We start from the raw sequence: 21,594 nt of genomic DNA on the forward strand, positions 1-21,594 counted from the left end.
TTTCTCTTTACACTTTCTGGACTTGGCTGTTTCCAAGAACAAACCCGGGGCAGACGTGGCAAGAAATATTGAAAAAAAATGTATGTAGTCGGCAAAATGCAATCATTCCGTATTTCTCACTATCAGAAAGGCGATTTGTTATGTAAATAAAAAAAAAAAAGTAAAAGTCGCGTTATTTGATGAATGAATGCGGGGGAAAAGTGGTTGTTTATTTGCTTGTGAAATCAACGCGCAATCACTCACTCACACACACACACACACACACACACACACACACACACACCCGCATGTGCACAAAAGAGATTTGTAAAGAGGGCCGCAGCCCGCTGGGTAATCACTCGCCATCACTTCCCCTCGGCATTTTTTGTGAATGGAGCTCATTATGCATGCAGCCTCCACGCAGCTCCATTCACAAACAGCGCTCCCTCCTCTTCCCTGCAGCCTGCGTGGATCCCACTCCAACTCAGCGCAAATGACCGCAAACGGTTAAACGGATGGATTATAAGATGGATGGATATTTGGACCAGCAAGTGCCTTACCCTTTAGCAAATGTACGTATGTCTCAACGCTTTTTGTTGCTTTATTCTATAAATGTGTTTTTGTTTTTTTTGCCTTGTTGTTTCGCTGCTTGTCGCGGCTTTATTCGTGTTCGCGTCGCGTCTGCACGAGTTGCGATAGAAAAAGTGTTTGTCTGCACTGATTGCAACTGCCAGGAAGGAAAAACGCCTCCACTAAGTTACGCCTGTGCGCATTTAAAAGTTATTGTCAATTTATTTTGCTGGTTTAGTTTGCTTCAAATAATTATTTTTGGTCAAAAGGTTCCCCCCACACCCCCTAACTGACACATGCGATATTGTATAGGCACGATGAGTCCTTTTAAAATATGCATCCCAAAACATATTGCTGCTTTATGCGCTTTCATGTCATTTCCCGGTCAGATGTGCCCAATAGGTGGACAGTAAATGACCGCCGCGAACTGTTTTGATACTTCTGTTGTTGAAGTGCTCGACTGGATTCTGTTAACATCTATTGCTTTTGCAGAAGTCGCAAGGAAATGGGCCCCTAAATAGACTGTTGATGGCAGCAAAAAGGAAATTCATGGACACAGAATTACCCCCTCAGGAATCTGAAGGTAAAGGACGCAGAAACAAACAGATTTGGATTTGGGGCTTCCAGTAGCTGAAACGATGTCAGTGTGTGAGAGCGTGAAACGTAATTATTTTCTGTTCTATGAGGAATATTCACTCTTGTCTTTCTTTTCTGTTTTCACACAGACCTCTTCCAGGATTTAAGCCAACTACAAGAGACTTGGCTCACAGAAGGTGAGACTTCTCAGTGTTTTTTTTTTAAATTTTATTTTATTGTATTTTTTTTTTTATCTGTGCTGATTGTGATAATCATGCAAACTGATTGAATGTTTGACACAAAAACTTGAGTATTTGAAGTGCTTAGGCATTGATCTGAGTCAGTCTTGTTAGGAGACTGATATATCCTATTCTGATGTGCCCCCCCCCCCCCCCCCCCAACACACACACACACACACACACACACATGGGGCTGGCCGGACACATACACAAACTAAAAAAGCTTGACTTCTCACACAAACCTTGCTTTTTTATTTGGGGCTGTAGGTTATAAAAACTTAGCATGCTCTTAAATTTAAACATTTAAATGTATAAATTTAAGTATAAATATAAAAATAGAGGCTAAGTTTATAAAACAAATAAAAAAACTGTGAATAAACATATATATTTTTGTATTTATGTATCTTCATTCACAATTGGCATGTAATCCTAAACATATGGTTTGATAGCTGTGTTAACAGTAATAATTTTGCATTTCTGATCCTCCTAATTAATGAAACACACAATGCTTTCATGTTTAAGTAACATGATCACAATATGACTACACCAAAATTCACATTTAAAAATGTTTTTCTTTTACATTTCTCAAGCTAACATGTAAACATTTGACGTATGACAGGTGTGCCCCATGTATTTTGTGCCTACTACTCTGCGTAATGTTTTACATGTGAAACACAAAGGAACATCTATCAAATCCAGAAAGTTTTCATCCATGTGTTTCATACGTAAGGACACAATAACATTTACACATGTGAAATACCTGCTAAATTGTTACTACACAAAATACTTCACATGTTGTTTTAAAGAAATGATTAATTTCACATGTAGAACTCTTTCTCACTCTGCAGTGAGTGCAGGGGAAGGGGGGGTGAGATGCATAGTGTTAAAGTGCTTTGAGTGGTTGGTGTCACTAGAAAAGTGTTATAAGTTAAGTCCATTAAGTATTTTACATGTATGGGTTTTTCATGGGAATTAGCTGGAAGTAAGACCAAGAAGCCCCTTCTGCTTAGGTCTCCATACAATCTTGGGCCAGCTCTGCTCACGCACACTCACAAACCACAATCCCTCGTTTTCCCTACTAAAGAAAAAGCGGCCCAAGTGAGCACAGACAGGACATTATTAGCTTCGAGCACATCCTACTTTGGCCATGTTGGCATGTGAAGTGCGTGCCAAACTGCAGCCAATGCAAACAAACTGCCTGTTTGGCTTATGTCACTCAAACGCACATAGCAACGAAATGAGGCCCAGTCAGAGACAACTGTCACTGAGCTGACCTAAGAAGAGCGCCGCTGACGTGAGCTGTAATACAGTAATTATGCCGCCTGTGAGGAGGGAAGGAAAAATACCACAAGATGTGGGTCATTTGGAGTATTTGTTGTGGTGATCTGGACCCAAGCAGTGATCAGCACTGAGACTGTGGATGTGTGTAAAAGAGGACCATAGTCTGAGGTGTAAATTTTGCTGTGTCTGTTGCTTTGATGTGCTTTGATGTGGAGATTTAAAGGGTGAATGCCGCTCAGTTTTGACATTTATATTCAAATGTGAACCACATCAGACTCTTGAGTCCTGTTTAAAGTTCCTTCTACGTGTTTTTTTTTCAAACTGTTGTTGTCTCACTTGCACAGTGATGAATCTGGCTGTTTTACATTCTTGTGCCTATAGGAGACTGATCCTTTGTGCTCACCTCATGTCTTAATTGAAAGCACATGTCTATGCATTGTGACCCATAGAGTTTCCGTTAATACGTTTGGTTTATATTTAGAAAATACCTACACTGAAGATGAATTAAAGGCTGGGGGTTATTGTGCACCTTTGTCAATTTGTACATCACTTTCGTTATCATGCTTTGCTATTTTTTCACTAGCCCCTTTCCTTCTCATAATGATGTAATAAACTCTAATGTACTGATGTATTATTATAAACTAAAATTTACTGTATTTTAGTTTTTTCCAGATGTTAGTTAAATATTCTCACATCTCATACAAAAGTGTGGGGGCCAATTTAGATTAAATTTTTTCCTGGTACACTCAAGTGACCTGTTGAACTGCAAATGTCCAGTGATCTTTTGTCTTTTATAAAATGAAATTCCGTTGTTGAGTCCTGAAACTCATAAAAAAAATTTGTTAATTAGAGACAGAAAAAATTTATATATTTTAATTGTCACCAGGGTAGAAAAAAAGATTATTAAATATACTGCAATCCCTTATATCATTCTTACATATGTTTTTTATTCCTCCATTTCCTTTTTGTTGAAAGAACTGCATTCCTGGAGGCCTCAACATTCCCCAAAATTCATGAAAAATTGTGCTAGCATTGGTAATGTGCATGTATTAAGTGCAAAAAAAGTGAATAATTCCTCTACAGCACCCCCTATAGGTTATACCCCACTGGACCGGTTTAATGCATAGGTATGAAAATTAGAACCAAATATCAAAAGCAGTGCAAAAGCTAAATTAATTGCAAGTGTTTTATTTTTATCTTCCATTTCCATGGCTAGCCAGACTAATTGTATGTTGAAGAGGCTAGATCACTGCAGAAAAACAGGCTGAAATCCTTCATGATTAGATGTGAACTGTTACGTGTTAGACCTGTTCAGAACTATGAACAATAATATTCAGATTTAAATAATATTATTAATGTGTGTTAAATTAAATAAATTGCATTTTTTTAAAACTTTCAACAGTCTTTAAATCTTTGCACAGCATTAAGGGTGGATGAAAAAAAAAGCCTACTAAGGATTGGGGTGGGGAGAGAATAGAAAAAATGTTCCACAGTGCACATTAAGCTGGGATCCCTTGCACCAGATTTACCAAGAGCTGTAAAAATTGGTATTCGTCTAGAGCTCTCCAAGATCATACAACAAAAATTATTTAGAGACTTGCCCTAAAACAAAGAAGAAGTTGGCCATTTTGAACCAAACCCCTAATTTTGAGGTTCGCCACATGCCTCTTCATGCTTTGGGAGTTTAGAGTTTAGCAAAGTTTCAGTTTTTCAAAGACAATCTGGGCCTTAGCTGATGACAGACTTCTTAAACTCTTGTCACGAAACTTTAAACTGCTATTCTCACTGATAACACTTGACTCTCAAACCTTCCCTGACTGACGTTAACCTGGTCTGCAACCACACTGTACGTACATATTCTGATATTATCTAAACTAGGGTTTTTGGCTGTAGGGTGGGTCTGTAGCAGCATGGGATGCTTAATACATCTAAATTCCAACTATATCTTCAAAACTTTGAAAAAATTGCATATGAAAAATATTTTTCCAATCAGGAACATATATCTATGCATATATTCATTGGTAGTGGCAAAATGCAGTTACAGTGCCCCCTAGAAGATTTCAAGCAGTGCGTTCCTTTCCGTACTCTGACTAACATTTTGGAAACTTGACACAATTTGATAAATGTCAGAAAAAAAGTCCTTTGGAGCCATAGTTCGAACTATGTTAGCAGACCTGAAAAGCATAATTAGCCCATTAGCAGGACTTTGTACTATGTGAGTGCATGAGGAGGTCATTCAAATCATTTGATTTAGGCTTGTTGGATGTTTGACACATCCAAAGGTTGCAAGACAACATCCTTTGAGGACTGAAGTTTGACACCCTGCTCTGAGGATCAAAGGCAGCATTTTGTTAATGTCCATTCAGGCCAACTCTTAAGAAACTTCTGCTTAGCTCCTCGACAATGAATCAATATCTTCTAAAAGCTTTGGTGACTAAAACGGTCGATATGTGAAAGATGTTCTAAAAATTCAAACCTGTTGGGGTTAGGGTTTTGCCAATGCTGAGCTCAAAATCATTTGACATAAGCATTTCGATATCCTTTTGCTATGCTTCCATACTTAAAAGTGATTTAATCCCAATAAATGTATACATTTTTAATAAGAGAGAAAGACTTAATGGAGTTTTAAGAATTTATGACCAAATAATTTATTAATAAGCAGAAGAGTTTTTAAAATGTTTGAATACCAAAGTCAAAAAGCTTGCACACTAACCTATTACCTAAATCACTGCCTTTCTGAGGAAGTCTGTGCCATGTTTGCATATAAGTAGATACTTTTAAATGACTATTTTGGGCTTTAATATGTAACACATCCTAACGACATTCCAAACAGTGTTTGTAACCATTTGAACTTGTTATATAAAGCCAGCTATGACTCTTGTGAGATTTTACAGGTAATCATCAACTACACCAAACAGTGACAAGGAGTATTAATCTCTTTCAATTTTCAAATGATCCAATGTTTCCTGAAGAACAAGAGACTGAAAACAGAGCTGTAGCTCTTTATTTCCTCTCCCATTAATCATCCAAACAGTCTTGGATTAATCTGGTGTCACTGTGAATCCAACTTCATACCAAGCAGTTTAAGTCGGCTACACTTCCTGAAGTTTTGCGAGCAGGTTGTGTCTTGTGCAGCAATTAAAACCATTACTTCTAATTGTATAATATACGAAACCCTTTTTTCTGATTTGACCTGCTAAATAAGTGAGTGAATAAATCAGTTTGAAGCACATCTTTGGAGGAGTTTGTAACCTTTGCAGCAGTTTTAATATGTTCTGGGGCAGTTTCCCTGTTTCTAAAGATAATAAAATATCAATGGTAGTATAAAACAACACAATGGATTGAGAATGAGTCACTCACAGCTCACTGGCAAATCAGTAAAGTTAAGCAACAGAGATCAGACTTTGTGGAAGTGTCTGCGCCATTTGAACTCAGCCCATCTTAAGGGGAAAACAGTGCAGCATCCACATTGGCTTTTACACCTTTTCTCATGCAGTGTTGAAAACTTCACACCAGCATCTGACTCAGACAAAGACCAGAGTCATAAAGCTACAACAATAGGTGTCACTTCAAAGGTGTCTGTAGACCTCTCTTGAAGGTTCAGATAAAAAAAAAAATCACTTTTTAACTGAAAGTTGCAAATACAGATGCCTCTATTGCTTGTGACATCCCTGATTAGAACACATAAAAAGCCTTAAAGGAAATAGCTGACATAAAGACTGGCTAACTCCAAATTGCGACTGTTTTATTGTGTTTCTCAAAATAAATTTCCTCTAACCTTGTTTTTCACAGTGATTACTCTAATTGTAGATATGTTGTATTTTAAATAAATAACCACCTTTTTGTAGCTATATTATGACTTTTGTAGATCAAGATATGTCTGCCATATTTGAACGACATTTTATCCCACATTACATCCAATATCCTTATAGTAAAATCAAAAATCACTGGCTTTATTATTCATAGTACAGTTACTGAGAATTGCATGTCGCATTTGTGCAAATTATCAAATCATCCTTATCCTTATGGATATAAAATAACAGATTTTCTTGGTGATCATTAGTGGTCAGTATGTCATCTGCATTGCACAGGAGTTATAAAATACAAAACTTAGTACAGTTTTGATCCCTGTTTTTTGAAATTTGATTATTTATACAATGACTACTGTTCCCAGAGGCAGATAAAAATTACATTAACTTTTCATTATCAAAAATATTCTTGGAAAGAATATGTGCAGCCAATAGTTTGGCCCTTCAAATTTGGGGATAATAGTTGTTGTCAGTAAATTTAGCACTGATATTTTTTTTAACAGTTTGAATTTATTCTGAGTTATAAGTTGGATTATGTATTTTATTTTATTGATTTATCACTTATAGTAAAGATCAAAAACCCTTTTTCCACCACTTCATGGCTTATCTCAGCTTTGGATTAGGTCATTTACAGCAAAGGGGGGGAAAAAGTATTATTTTAATGCCTTCAATGGAAGAAATAATCACTTTAAATCCAGTAATAACATGCTCTTTTCATCTTTCTGATGCTTAAAAGTCATTATTTCCTATTATTGAACAAAGCAGCCTTTTAAAGGATACAATGTCTTGAACTCACAAATAGTATGATGGCTTATTGTTGAGTCTTAGAGAGTGATCAAGGCAACAGAAAGCAGAGAGATGGAAGTGTAACCCTATCAAAGCGTTATTTAACCCTAAGTACTGGCTTGTTTTCAGCTTCCCCCGGCTAAGACCTTTCCTTTCCTGTTGCATTAATTAAAGACCCTATCATGACTGATTGCAGTTGTGACGGATCCACCGCAGTTGTAAAAGCTGGTTAGCTAGAGGGAGATTTTCTTTTTTTTTTTTTTTTTCTTCTTGTTGTTCACCAAATAGGGGAGGAAGCGAGAGAGAAACGGAAAGGGCGAAGTTCTGAAAGGCAAGAGTTCAGGAACTTGTCACATCTTGTCTCATTTTGGCCTTTAGGTTTATATGACTTTGGCTGCTTGACTCCTCCCAGGATCTCCTGCTGGGAAAGAGGGGAAAAAAGTTATTCAAGGTGGTTGGAAGCATCTGGGAGAACATGCGTCTGGGCTCATATAAACACACTTCTCTTCTTGTGCTGACTTGCATCTGAAAGCTCCTGACGGGGTGTTCCTGGAAACAAATCAGATCCACGTGCATGCTCGCACACACACAAGCATGCACGTGTGTGTGCCCCCTCCACACACATTCAAACTAAGGAAAGTACACAGACAGTAGAGGTTGCGATAATGTCTGAAGTTCATCGTTTCTTTTCTGCTGCCTTTAATTTTATGGGATCCAGTGTGTTCTGTTTTGGACATGTTGAAACTAGTGGAAGTGATTGATTGGTGGGCCTGCAGAACTAAATACTGGCCTTTGCTCTGTCACATGCAGGCCTCCCCTGAGGGCAAAGGACTAAAAACTTAAAAGGAGATAATATCATTATAATATAGTAAATCACAGGATGCAGCGTTACATAAGAAATCTATGTGATTTATCAGAACATGCTGCAGAGCGGAGTCATCCGGTTTCCTCTGCAGAGGAAGGAGTGTGACGACATGAAAGTGGATTTGAATTTCTTATTTCCTCTTTTTGTTCTCTGTCTGCGAGTTTTGGTTTCTGCATTGTGTATCATTGTCTGGAAATCCAAATATTGGCAGAAGGGAGAGAAATAATTTGGCTGGGTCAGATTTTTGCCTCTCTGGTGAGGTTGCAATTATTGCAAAGTCATGGATGTGTCATGGACTTCAGAAGTGTTTGTTTACTCTGAATTGCTTTAATTTATTTTCATTTTTAGAGAAAAAGACAGATTGATTATGTCGGGCTACTCTCTTACCACAAAAAAATATAGTTCCAAATACTTCAGACGCACCAATAAAATAAGTTATCTTAAGTGGAAATATAGATGGAATTAATTAAAAGAAGCACAGACATCTTGTTTTCGTAACTGTGGAGGCAGAAAGAGTGTTATGCTCTGCTCCAAAAGTCAACTGAACTGAAGTCAACATTTAATGTGGAGTTTGTTGCAGTTGCACCTTTGCATGGAGTTTGGAATGAATGGCATTACATGAGTTATAAAGTGTAGTCCCTGTAACAGAATTATCAGGAACGGCTTTACTGGGGGGAAAAACATTGCTTTAATTATTGAGATTGGTCTGATTTCACTGCTTGTAATGCATTCTGGACTCTGCTGCTAGACAGTAATCAGTGTCGGTAGTCCACCATAAAGTCTATATCAGCAAGTCCATTTAAGCCTTCATCTTGAACAAAGACATGCTATAGAAAGCAATTAACAACTTGCTTCCTCTTCTACTCTGGTAGAAGAGTGTTGGCATATTTCAATTGTAAAATTTTGCCATTTTAATGTGCTCTTAAAAAATTCAGGAAAATGCCCTTAGCTCCCCACACATAAAAGGTTTACCAGATTTTACCAGATTTTAATAATTGATGTGAGCCTGAGCATGTGAGATGTATTTACTTTGCTTGTGATTAAAAACTTAAATTTCAACTAAATGTGCACGTTTTGTTTATTTGACTTAGACTTAGACTTAGACTTAGACTTGTACTTTATTGATCCTTTGGGAAGACTCCCTCAGGAAATTGAAGTTACCAGCAGCTCCCAGGCAAAAAACAAAGATAACACACAGTAAGTAAAGTGCAAAAGAATACAAAATACAAATTAAATACTAAGGTACACACCAAATGTGAGTAACCAAAACCTTAAATTATGCAAGAAAAACCTTAAATTATGTAAGAAACAAGGAATTTTCATTCATCCTAAAACTCAACTTGTTTTGTGAACAGCATTTCAGCTCATTAAGCCATAAAATGTATAGCAAGTACTGGTAACTTAAAGAGTATGTCATAAAAATGTCAGAATGATAATAAGACAAAAGAGCAAAAATGATTGCTTTTGTATTTATTTGAAATACAAAAGTTTTCTTTACACACTTTCTGTTTTCTGTAATCTAAACACAGTAAGTAAGTAAATTAGTGATCTTATTGCATGTTTTCCAAACTTACCCCAAGATTTCTGCAGCACTATTCAAATTCCCAAACCAAATTGCTGTTGGTTTAAACAGTATGTAAGGTTTGGCTGTTATTTCAATGAAATGGCCTTGCCCTTCACAATACTAAAGGGATGGTGACAAATAATTTAGGCTTTTCCTAATGAAATGGTGAAAACAAAGCCCAAAGCTCCAGAAAGATCATCATGAATAGGATTTTGAATTAGAAGGTGGTGCAATAGTGCTGCTGCACCTGGCCTTGGCCTCGCCAGCTTTGCTTATTCAGTGTGATGAGTTTCATTGTGGAAGAGTGCCTAATCAGGGCCTCTGAAATTCAACACCACTGCAACAGCATCATACGAGCTAGATCAGTGTATTGATTCATCTATTTTTACAAACTGGTGTAAGGTGGTCTTATAATATTTCCTGACATATTTATGTGTCCTTGAAATACATCTTAAAATAATTCCTGCCCATTTGTCAAAAATAAAGGCATATTTGTGCATGTAAATGTATCCAAATAACTACTCTAATTTGTCATTTTTGTTGTTTTTTGGTAGAGTAGTATTCATAACATTACTTATTTTAAATTTTCTGTTTTTTATTGTTAGCATTACTTTATCTATTTATTTGTGATACACTAATATGCTAAAAATGGAACCCCTTCTCCATGCGCATACATGATTCCTAATTTATTTTTTGTTTGCTCTGTTTTTGTTATCTCTTCCATTATCTCTCTGCAGTAAAATAAAAGGGAAACTTTCTTTTATGGTCACCGCTCACCTCATGACCAACTTTACCAGTTCTAGTTTCTGCCTTATACACACAGAAGACAAAACACCAACTATTCTCAGAATTTTGTGCTCCAGCAGTTTTCCAACAAAGAAAGGTTTCTCTGGTTTAGCCTGAACCCCCTGTTTTAGCCCTCCTGAGCTTTTGCTGTGGAAATTTGCAGAATAGAGTAAAAACCACCCACAGGTAAAAAATAACAATTTTTGTTTTGTGTGTTTATACAAAAAAAGCTGTTGTGTTTTAGAAAAATAGAAAGCTGATGGAAGCGTTGGAGCTCTCAGCCTTGTTTGTCAGGTTGACAAAGATATCTTTGTGAAATAGAAACCAATACAGGAACATTTCACAATAAAAATGAACAGTTTTTTAAATGTGAGCTGCAGTGGGAAAGTTACATGTATGATTCAATAACTTGTTAGTTGACTATGTCACATTTAGTCCCTCTAAGGTTGGTGCAGCTTGTGTAGGTATCCGTGTAAGAGCTCTGTGGTCTTTTGAATTGATCTGTCGATTGAAAAAGCCGCTGTAAGCTGTGAAAATCTTTTAGTGGAGGTCATCTGAATGAAGCCAAGACTCAGATTTCACAGAGCAGAGACAGTAAGGCGGACTGAGGTCAGGGTGTGCAAAGAAATATATTAAAGTTAATTTTTGTTTTCGTTTCAGCTCAAGTTCCTGACAGTGACGAGCAATTTGTTCCTGATTTCCACTCTGAGAACTGTGAGTACTTTAGTTTTTGGTTTTTTTTCTGTCTGCTTGGAACTATAAGTGTGAACAATTTGCATTTGCATCCAAAGCTGCTGTAACATAGAGAACATGTAAGTACTTAGCACATCAAAAAGCTTGGAGACAAAGGTGCAAAAGAGATAAAATGAAGAGAGTGCAATCCAAACTACATGAGAGAATGAACGTGTTTGTTTTAGGCTCTTGTTGATATTCCTGGACTACAAATAGGCATAGAAATAGACTCTTCCAGATGTAATGATGGTATTTAAGTCAATTGAAGCTGAAACAAACAGCTGGACTTCGGTGTTGATGTTTACCTACAACTTGGAACATTTTAAAAATCTTTCTGTCTCTTCGTTGTCTCTGAAGTGTTATAAAGAATTATTTTCCCAACTGTCTTCCTCATTGTGCGTGGCTGCAGGATAAACCTTAGTATTGGTCTAAGTTATTGCTCATATTATTTTTCACATTCATCCATTTGACTCTGGTCAGCTTTGAACCAAGGGAGGACTCCTGAAGCAATAACTCACTGATGTTACAGTAACCTCTTTGCCAGGCAAAACTATACAGAGACAGAAGGCCTAATGACCCAGTCATCCAGTGAATCTGGATCCCAGCGATACGCGCCACCGTCGTTCATTTGCATACCTTTGAAAAGCTGAATGGGTCACAGTCCAGGAAACCAGTACACAATTATTCAGGGTGCAGGTACAAAGGTGGTCCCTTTGTACACATCGGAAGGTGCAAAATGGAAAAGCAAATTCCTTGGCCCTACAACTGAGCTGCTATTTGAATGAGTTTTCCTTTCTTGTTGTTCGTCCTAACAATGGCGATTCAGGATCTGGGTGGGAGGACGTGTTGCTCTGCAAACAGTTTTTTTTTTTTTTTCCAGCGTCCCCTACTCTAGCATGGGTGCTGAAATGGTAAAGGGAGAACAGCAAGACCAATCCCTCCTCCAAAGTGAAAAGTGTCCGCTTTGGGTGCTACCCATTCAATCAATGGTTCCGATTGAAACCATACGTCTTTTATTTCCAAACATTGGAAGATGTTTTTTTCTTTCTTGCCTTTTTAACAATTCTGACTCCCTACTGATCAGCCACTGGGTGACACATGCCCTGTCTACTGTGGCTGTCTACTGGCCAACAATGTGGAGGAGGAAATGCAGATGAACCTCAGGGCAAACAAGGGTCATGTCGACTTAACCCACTGGCCTCAACACCCAATCAGCTGTCAGAGCTTTCTAAAGGCTGACCTGCGTGTGATTTGCAGGGTCAGAAGGGCTCCGGTTTGACGGGCAGCTCAGTTATACACAGCAGAGTTGCTCCTGTGGTGAAACTTTCCCCTGCTGATTGTTGTCAATAACAGAACACCAATCACTTTAAACTTTGATGGGGAATTTTAAGTGACAGCTGGATATGCACGTACATGAGGCATAATATTATGCCTACATGAGGCATAATATTATGCCTCATGTAAAGTGTTAACAGCAGATAAAGCCTTGTAGGTTGCAAAGTTGGATGTCCATGGAAAAAGCCTTGTTCACCTCACAGAAGCACAAGTATATGGCCCAAATCTCTACAGCTAAAACTTTGTTAGATTCTTTAAAAATGTAATCATTTTCCTTTATAACATTCGAAAGAATAAGGTTAGCATTATTCCACGCATTAGAGTCATGTGTTTTGTTTTTATATACATTTTTACATGTATATAATGTCAACCAAAGCAAAGTTATCAGTCATACAATCTTCAGTTCAAACTTAGCAGTTTATTTTTTTACTTTTAAACCAAAATCCAGCATGATGATGGGCTTTCAATTACATATAGGGGATCTGTCAAACTGGGTTCTTTGATAACTCAAATTTAATTTTCTAAGGGATCAGAGGAAATGTGATTCACCAGATGGGACTTCTTCCGCTGCTTCAGGATTTTGGGGGGTTTTTTGCATGATTTTTGATAGATATTGTCCACTGCAGACAGGGAATACATCACTAGACCTGCCCTGATAGAGATGCTATGATCAAGTAGTCTACCCTTCACAATTTTTCTCTGATACAGTTGCTTACCTTCTTACTGTTGTTAATTTTTCTGTCCTCTAACAGATAAACTTTTAAATTGGTTATAATTGGTGCCATAATGAAGAAGTGGTCAGCGTATATTGGTGTGCATCTTCATCATTGCTAGTTTCATAACATATTTTTTTAATCTGTTAACTTTGTCCTTTCCCATACCAAAGTAAAAGGCTTTCTTACCTTCGGCTAAATGTTAAAAACAGGTGACTCACCTGTTTTGGAAAGTCTAAAACACACACAAACACACCAACACAAAAAAACTTAGAGCAGAGCATTAATCCCAGGTGACCGGGAGCATGATTGAAGCTTCCATTGAAGGCTGTGCCTTGTTAAAATAAACATTGTTGTTTTCTGAGTCAAGTCTTTACCTGCATGGGTGTGGCAATGTTAACGGGGGCAAAGAGAGATAGTAAGAGAGAGAAAGGGAAAAAAAGAGAAATAAACACATGTTACAGTGCTAAATTAAAGAAGAGGCGGGGAGAAGCAGGGGGGTAAAGCTAGGATTGAGCAATACTTTCACATCTGGTAAATCCATCTCTTCTGGTCCTTTAGTTCAGGGCTAACAAGCGAGCTCTGTCTGGAAGGTTATGCAAACAGCCATGCTGTGTTTTTTATGTACTCGCAAGGCCGCCTTTGTTTATGTGTGTTTTTACTGTAAACTAGCACTCCATGTTGTTTCCACTGGTTTAATGTGATTGCTCTGTAAATGTTAAAAGAGAGATTTGATTATAATTTTGTGCCCATGAAAAAGTGAGAGAGCATTAGGGGTTTGTCTGTGGAAGCCGACAACCCCTTCAGGGCTTATCCGCGCCTGACGCCAGGCTGTCAAGCAGATTTCTTTGTCGGTTTGCCGCCTGCAGGAGGGAAACAAAAGCTCGCAAAGGTGTCTTTAATTTATGGCTCAGAAAGTTCATTAAAATGGTTTGGATGTGTTGCTAATTTGGTGTTCTTTTTGGGTGTAAAAAGCATTAAAGCGCACAGTTGGAGAGCTCTATGAGCCTTTCCCTGCATCTCGAGCCTGCTCTTCTCCGTCCAACTATGTTGTTTACACTTGGAGCAGCTCGAGAGATGTGACCCATTCATAAATTTTCTTCACTGCGTGCGTAAAAGGAAGTGTGCCTCCCCTCTCTCCCCTCCTCCTCTCCTGCTTTCTCCCCATTGCTCCTCTGCAGAGCTCTCCTTCAGTCTCCATTCATAAAAAAAGAGCCCTACAGTAAAACTTCTGCTCTCCAACTGGATACTCTAAAACCCTCCCTCCCTTCCTGTCTCTGTACAAACTGAGTCAAATTTAAAAATCCGACACACACACACACATACACCCCTACACTCCCCCGTCTTCCCCCCCACCCCACCACCCCTTTCTCTTTTCTCTCGCTACCTCTTTCAACGCACACACACGCTTTGAGCATTCCAAGATGTGAACTAATCCTGTGTTTTTCGGAGTTGTGTGGGTGATTGTTTAGTTTTGTGCCTTGCCGTAATTATATAGGAAGTTGTGGCTATAGAATGCCGTTACACTGTTTCCCTGAGAGCACAGTTGGTAAGGGGAGGATAAAAAAAAGGAGAGAAGAGGAAATGAAAGTAAACTCCTTCACTACTGACAATATAGGATTCTTGTTAGTGTCGCTCCAGTTGCACAATTCCATGCTCTTAAATTCGTCTGGTGATTCATTGAACTGGGGTTTTTGTTAGTTGCATTGCAAATTTCAGTTGACTTTCTTATTAATAATTATAACTAACAGTGTTCACATTAACCTTCCTGCCATGTGCTTTAAGCAGCGTCCTGGTGGTAGATATTATTCATGGGAGTCATAAAATCACATTTCCTTTCAGTGGACTGCATCCAGATTACAGAAAGTTACTATAAATGGCTGGTTGTAAAGTTTGTGTGTTTAATACCTAAAAAAACGTTGACTAGGAACTACAAAATGGCAGGAGATGGCAGAGGTAAAACAACTTGCACCTCTGAAAAGCAATGTAATGCCTGTGATATTGTGTTTTTTTTTCCAAGTAAAAGCCTTTTTAGTGAAAATATATTTGCAGGTGTATTTTAAAGTCCAACTCATGTCTGATTGTACCTCTTCTGCATTTTACAAAACAGCCTTTCTAAAAGTCCAGACGTAGCAGTAAAAGCTGTCCTGAGACTCTGACAGTACAAATTATTGATCACTGTCAAAAGCAAATAATTCTAAACATGATAATTGGAGAACTAGAGCTCTTCAACATATTGCAGCACAATTATTATTGGGATAGTGAGTGCAATTCTGCAATCACAAAGGACAACATGTAGGTGATTTGGTAGAATGTCATACTGAAAGTGACATGCATGCAAATTCAGGATGCCACTGATTTGTTTGAACTGTTGTATGGGCTCAATGCCCACACCTGACACATATTTATGGAGGCTGAGACCTTTGCAAAATAATTTAAATGCCAACTGGTTGTTCTTCTAATTGTCGAAATTGTAAACAATAGTCATATGATTGCATGAATTTTAAGATTAAAATCGTGTGTTTTCTTCATTGAACATAGAATTCTGAAACAAATTAAAGCAGAATTTGAAAAAAAAAAAAAACAGACTTCAGAATTGTATGGTGTCCAATGTTTTATGCGACTCATTGAAGGCAGGAAGTATCTTTTTTCACACTTAGCTTTAGGGTTGCTGTTTCTAAATATCTGTAAGTTTTATCGCAGCTGTTTTGATCATATAGCGTTCTGTTGTATTTTTTTCCCTTATACTTGTGTGTAAAAACAAGAGGCATGATGTTTATTAGAGCATGGAAACTAATAATCCTACTTCTTTTGCAAATTTAATAAAAGCGATTTATTCATAGCTAGTTGTTGTTTCAGACCTTTGACTTTAACTAGAAAATATGAAGATTGTTCCACTTACAGCTGGTTCCTCATTGGTTTTATCTTTGTCTCGAGGTAGAGGTTATTGACTACATAACTAATGCTAAAACAAATGGAAGAAAAGCAAGTGGTGCTGGGAGAAGAAAGGCATTATGGTTCCAGTGACTCGTGCTCTAACCAAACCTTGTGTCGTTTTGACTCCGTGGACTTTGCTTTGTCATGAATTCTTATCCCTTCCTTTTCTTCTGGGTGGGTTTCCTAGATCAGAACTAGCCAGTGGGCGAGTGAATCCTCTTCACCTCTCGTGTAAAGAAAAAGAAAAAAACATTAGCCTCTGTGTTCTGCCACTTTCCAAAATACAGCTGCTATGCAACAACGTCTGCACAAACACTCAGGTGACTGCCAAAAACACACAGATTTACTTCGGGAGGTGAGTTGAATTTGTGCTTATTTTCAGGGGGACTGAAATAGCTGATTTCTCTCACGTGAGCAGATGATTTCTTTTGACAACCCCTCATCCGCCGGTGTACGCACAAACACACACTCCCTCTTTTCACACACAAACCTCATCCCCGCTGTTTTATGAATGGGCTGGTTGTGAAAGACTGGCTGAGGAAGCACATTGAGTTAAGGGGAGTGAACCTTCATTCATGACATTGACATGAGTTATTTCTCCACCAGCAGCACCTATTTGTGTAAGTGTAGAATTGTTTTCTTTTTCTTTCTGTCAGATAATGTCTCAGAAATTTCTCATTTTCTGCACATTCTTTCAAAGTAAAAATATAACTTCAGCTTTTTTTTATTTGGTCTTGTCATCATTCAAATATTTCCTTCGGAGTCTCAGCAAACATGCAAAGCTACATGACATTTGCACCTTTCCTACCTATGTGGTCTGGTCTTTGGAGAATTTGATGGTCAGGCATGTATTTGTTTTACAGCTTTCAATGAGGGAAATAAAAGCCTCTCAGAGTTGATTCAGAGTGGCGTTGTCAAAGCTGAGGGTGGGAGCACGAGGATTAGAGCCGGCAGCACAGCTTTGTGAATGGATGGCAGTGTGCGCTTCATTACAGGAGAGTTGGAGGAGGGAGAAGAGACCTTTTTATCCTCGAAACAATCAAAGAACTGTTGATGTTCTGCTGTGTTCATGTTGTTGTGGATTAAGAGACTTTCTGCTGCTGAAGTTTTGTTTTCAGTGAAAATAAGCAAAGACCAAAGTTAGAGGATTCTGCAAAAATAGTAGTAGTTGTATTAAGAACTTTCTAAAGTAGTGGGATATATCAACAATTTAGCAAATAAATGATAAAAATAAAATATTCTACTTTTGCACAGTATCACAGGTCTGCTCTCCTCCTTTACAGTTGTACTCTCTACACTTAAGCATTTTTGTTAAGCTCACAATGTAGAGCTGTATGGGGATATGAACCTCTAACTCACTTTTTCACAATCTATGAGCATAAAACTACAAATTTCTGTGTGTTTTATTTGTATTTTATGTGATGAACCAATGCATAATTAATAAGTGAAGGGAAAAGGATGCATAGTTTTCTTTTTTTTTTCATCTTTACTGATAAAAATGTGGAAAGTGTAGCACACATTTTTATTTCGGCTCTTACTTACCACGTTGTAGAATACTAAACCTATGACACCTATGACATACACTAAACACCTACAGCTGCAGGAACAGCTGTAGGTGTTTAGTGTATGTCCACACCAGCTCTGCACAACAAATTTGAAGTCTTGCCACAGAATTTCACTCCAAACTTTGACTGGGCCATCCTTTGGGCTGATCCATTTAATTGTAGGTCATTTTCCTTATGAAAGTTGAGTATTTTGCGACCTCTAACACGATTCTTTTTTTTTTGGAATATTACTCATATATGACTCCATCCACTTTCCCATCAACTCTGACCAGCTACCTTTCCAATGTTGAAGAAAGGCATCCCCTCAGCATGATGCTGCAACTGCCATGTCAACTGGTGGATGCCGTGCGTACAGATTCATGCGCAGTGACTTAGCAATTAAGCTACAAAGTTACCGTATTTGTTAAATTTAAGCACAACATCCAAGCATACTTGCATTTGCACCTCAAACACAGCGTGTGCGGCAGTGGATGAACATAATCATGGCCTGCTGACACCGACCAGAAGGTGTTCAGGATGAGATGAGAGCCATCCTACAGGGATATTGATCCAGGAGCACAGAAGGAGGAGATGGAGAGGGTTGATAGATGGCTTGATAAAGATAAAGCTCAGATAAATCAGCTTGAAAGCAGACGAGGGGAAGGAGAGGGGTTAAAAATGTGCCACGAAGAGTTACGGCTGAGATCCTGATCGAGAAAGCGAGGGTCAAACTAGAGGGCAGCTGGGGTGGAATTTGCAAGAAGAAGCTGTGGATGTGGCATTTATGCTGATAATCCTGAGCAAGGTGTTCCGGCATGGATCCATTATCTCTTGTTGATTTCATTACCTCCGCAGGTTGCACCTCATAGAAAACCAACACACACACACACACACCCCTTCGACACATGTAGCACACAAGGGTACACAGTTCATTATTTAATTTCAGTAACAGTGTGGGGACTAATCGATGGCTACATTAAACATTAAGAGAGGGGACAGATATATTGGGGGGAGGGAGGGAGGATTGATTGAGAGCAAAGAGTCAATATTGAGGCAGATTAATTACATCCAGGCCTCATCTTTGATGGGACGTCCCTCTCGCTGCACGTGTCCTGAGACAGGGATCTATTGTATTTGGTCCACTAAACTGCAGCAGGATAGTGAGATTTATAACCCAATGGCCATTTATAAAAAGCTAACGCTGCACAGTTGAAAGTGAATTGGACAGCTGGGAAAACATAAAATGGCAGAACGTGTACAGTTAAATCTTAATTCTCTCGAACCACCAAGGAGAGTGGGAATGAAGTGAAGTTTCCGGGTTTAAGGAGCAGGAATCGTTCTGAGAAAAACCAGAAGCATTCTCATTGAGGAAGAAATGTTCTCACCTCTCAAGAGAGAGAGAAAAAAAGAAAACAGTACTGCGCTCTGCTTCGAGTTCATTAAAAGGAAGTGAAACTATGATGTGTGCAGATTTTATTCTTCAGCTCCCTTTCCCAGGATTAGTGTCATTCACGTCTACATCCTGTTTGGTAACGCGGTGAAATGCCCCATGGGTGTTTTAACAGTCAACAATGACCCAAAAACGTCTCTTCAGGCCTGTTGTCTGCTTGGATGTTACCGCTGCACTCTTCATCAATCTAGTCAGGCTTGTTTGGCATGTATCTGACAACCATTCTTTAAATATTCAAGGGGACTGAACCATTATCAGATGGGAGTGGACGATCCGTAAATCAGATAGAGCAGACACTAATGGATCCAGCACTCCAGATAGATACTGAAGCGGCTCTCGAGCCTGCTGGCTCTCAGAGACGAGGATGAGCTCGTTAGTGCTGCCCGGCCTGTTTGTGTCTCTCTGAATGTGCAGTGACCTGAGAAGCATGCACACATGTCCAGCACATGTTTCCATGCACCAGTGGATTGGCTGGTCCGCCTCTGCAGCTGAAATAGTCTGGATTAGAACTGTTTCCTCAGTTACTTTCTCTCTCCCTCCTCTGGTGATACACATCATTTAGCACCCGCTACAAACTTGGGACCTTTGTGTAAATATGACTAATTTCTGCTCTTGAATTCTCATGAAAAGAACATATGCTTATGGAAATCTGTGATTGAGCTGTTAGTCATTTGTCTGACTCGCCTAGTCTACATAGCAGCAAGGCAATATTTTAGCAATACTGCAATGATTATTGCTCAATATAGCTCTAACGTGTCACAGTTGAAAAATGATGATGTTGAATAATAAATTTACTATTAAATAATGTAATTTATCAGAAAGATTAATGACAAAGATCAGGGCCTCTGGTCTAATGTTCTTTGGTGAAATGTCCCCAAAACACTAAAACAGAGGATTTGATTGGCATAAACCAAATATAGAAACGAAGAGCTTCAAACAACTTCAAACCATTGAGGTGCTGCAGTCATTGTTTGGGGAATATTTGTTACAGCAGGATCTGGCCGGTGTGGTTCTTGAGGAAAAATGTGACGCCATTTGTAAAATAAATAAATGAAACTGGACCATTGGGCCATGCTGCATGATAATGATTCAAAAGGTGGCAGTAAATCCTCCAAGGACTTGCTGAGAATTACAAAATGGGAAGTCCTGGGCTGAGTCAAAAATTGTATCTTAATTTTTTTTGCTCTAGAGAAACAGGATGTACATGCAGGGAACACCTCAGACATCTTTCATTTGGCACTTCAAGCACAGACTTACACAACTTCTTGTCACATCAAAATTAAACCAATCACAGTCAACCAATCACAGTTTATTTTAAGGACACCTTTTATACATTCAGGTGTAACACAAAGTGCTTTACAGAGGTCCAGACAGCACATTGAATATTTGCCCATGATAAATGACCCACGCTTGTATCACACTTTATCAAGTCTGAGGACTCCAAAGTGCTTTACACTACAATCAGTAATTTATCCTTTTAAATACACATTTACACACTGATGGTGTAAGCCACATTGTAGCCGCAGCTGCCCCGGGGCAGTCCGTAAGAAGTGAGGCTGCCATTCAATTGGAACCACTGGGCTCTCTGGTGGTGGTCAGAGAGCCCAGGGGTTCCAATTGAACCACTTATCTGTGTACTTGGGCAGATGGGCCAAGTGTCTTGCCCACCGCTTACCGAATGAAACCCCTACTTTCTGCACTATTATAATCAGAGAATGAAAATGTCTCTAACCTCTATGTATTAAGCTGGTCAAACATGACATTTGCAACATCTGTGACTTAACATCATCCTTTTTATAATCAAAGTCTCATTTTTATTATCCTTCTATTTACCTACCTCCAATGGGAACAACCCCATGTGTCTATATCACACACAGGCTGTGTAAAACCTGTGTGTGGTTTTACCTGTGTGTGGTTCTTATCATGTAAGATAAGAACCAGATCTGGAGATAGCTTGAATCATATTTGTTAAACCAGACTTACTGAGAGTTTGTTGGGGGTTTTAACTGCACAGTCGCATGCTCTGCACTTGACACTGATGCTCGCTTCCGATGATTGATTGTGAGCAGGGCTGTCGTGCGCTGCAGAGTTCCAGGGGCTTAAGACTTGGCCAAGCTGGAAATAAACATCCAATGTAAGACTCTCCAGATGCTCTGTGTCTTCTTGCTGGATTTCTGCATAGTGAAGGCCCTTAATGGGAGGAAATAATCTATCCAGAATTAGATGGAGTTGTTTCATATACAGTCACTTTATAACCACAAAACTGTTGTGTATTTTAAATACACAACAGTATACTGTTGTGTATTTTAAATACACAACAGGTTGAGGTTTGTGCATGAAACCTCAACCTCAGCAGTTGAGGTTTCGTGTGATAGAGGAGCACAAAGTAGTGCACAAATGTAAGGTGGAAGGAAAATGTTCCATGGTT

General features: G+C 38.7%; 1 protein-coding gene across 1 annotated transcript in view; it reads left to right on the top strand.

The window, feature by feature from the left end:
• The first annotated feature begins 326 nt into the window (after positions 1-326).
• The window catches only part of etv4 (ETS variant transcription factor 4), a 37,514-nt gene continuing 16,246 nt past the window's right edge, over positions 327-21,594 (top strand). The window contains exons 1-4 of the mRNA XM_028029423.1: positions 327-551; positions 1,042-1,132; positions 1,275-1,322; positions 11,116-11,169. Of these exons, the coding sequence (XP_027885224.1) occupies positions 495-551; positions 1,042-1,132; positions 1,275-1,322; positions 11,116-11,169 (250 nt within the window). The 5' untranslated portion in view covers positions 327-494. The remainder of the gene's footprint in view (positions 552-1,041; positions 1,133-1,274; positions 1,323-11,115; positions 11,170-21,594) is intronic.

This window comes from Xiphophorus couchianus, chromosome 10, assembly GCF_001444195.1.
Source record: "Xiphophorus couchianus chromosome 10, X_couchianus-1.0, whole genome shotgun sequence".
Classification (NCBI taxonomy): Eukaryota; Metazoa; Chordata; class Actinopteri; order Cyprinodontiformes; family Poeciliidae; genus Xiphophorus; species Xiphophorus couchianus.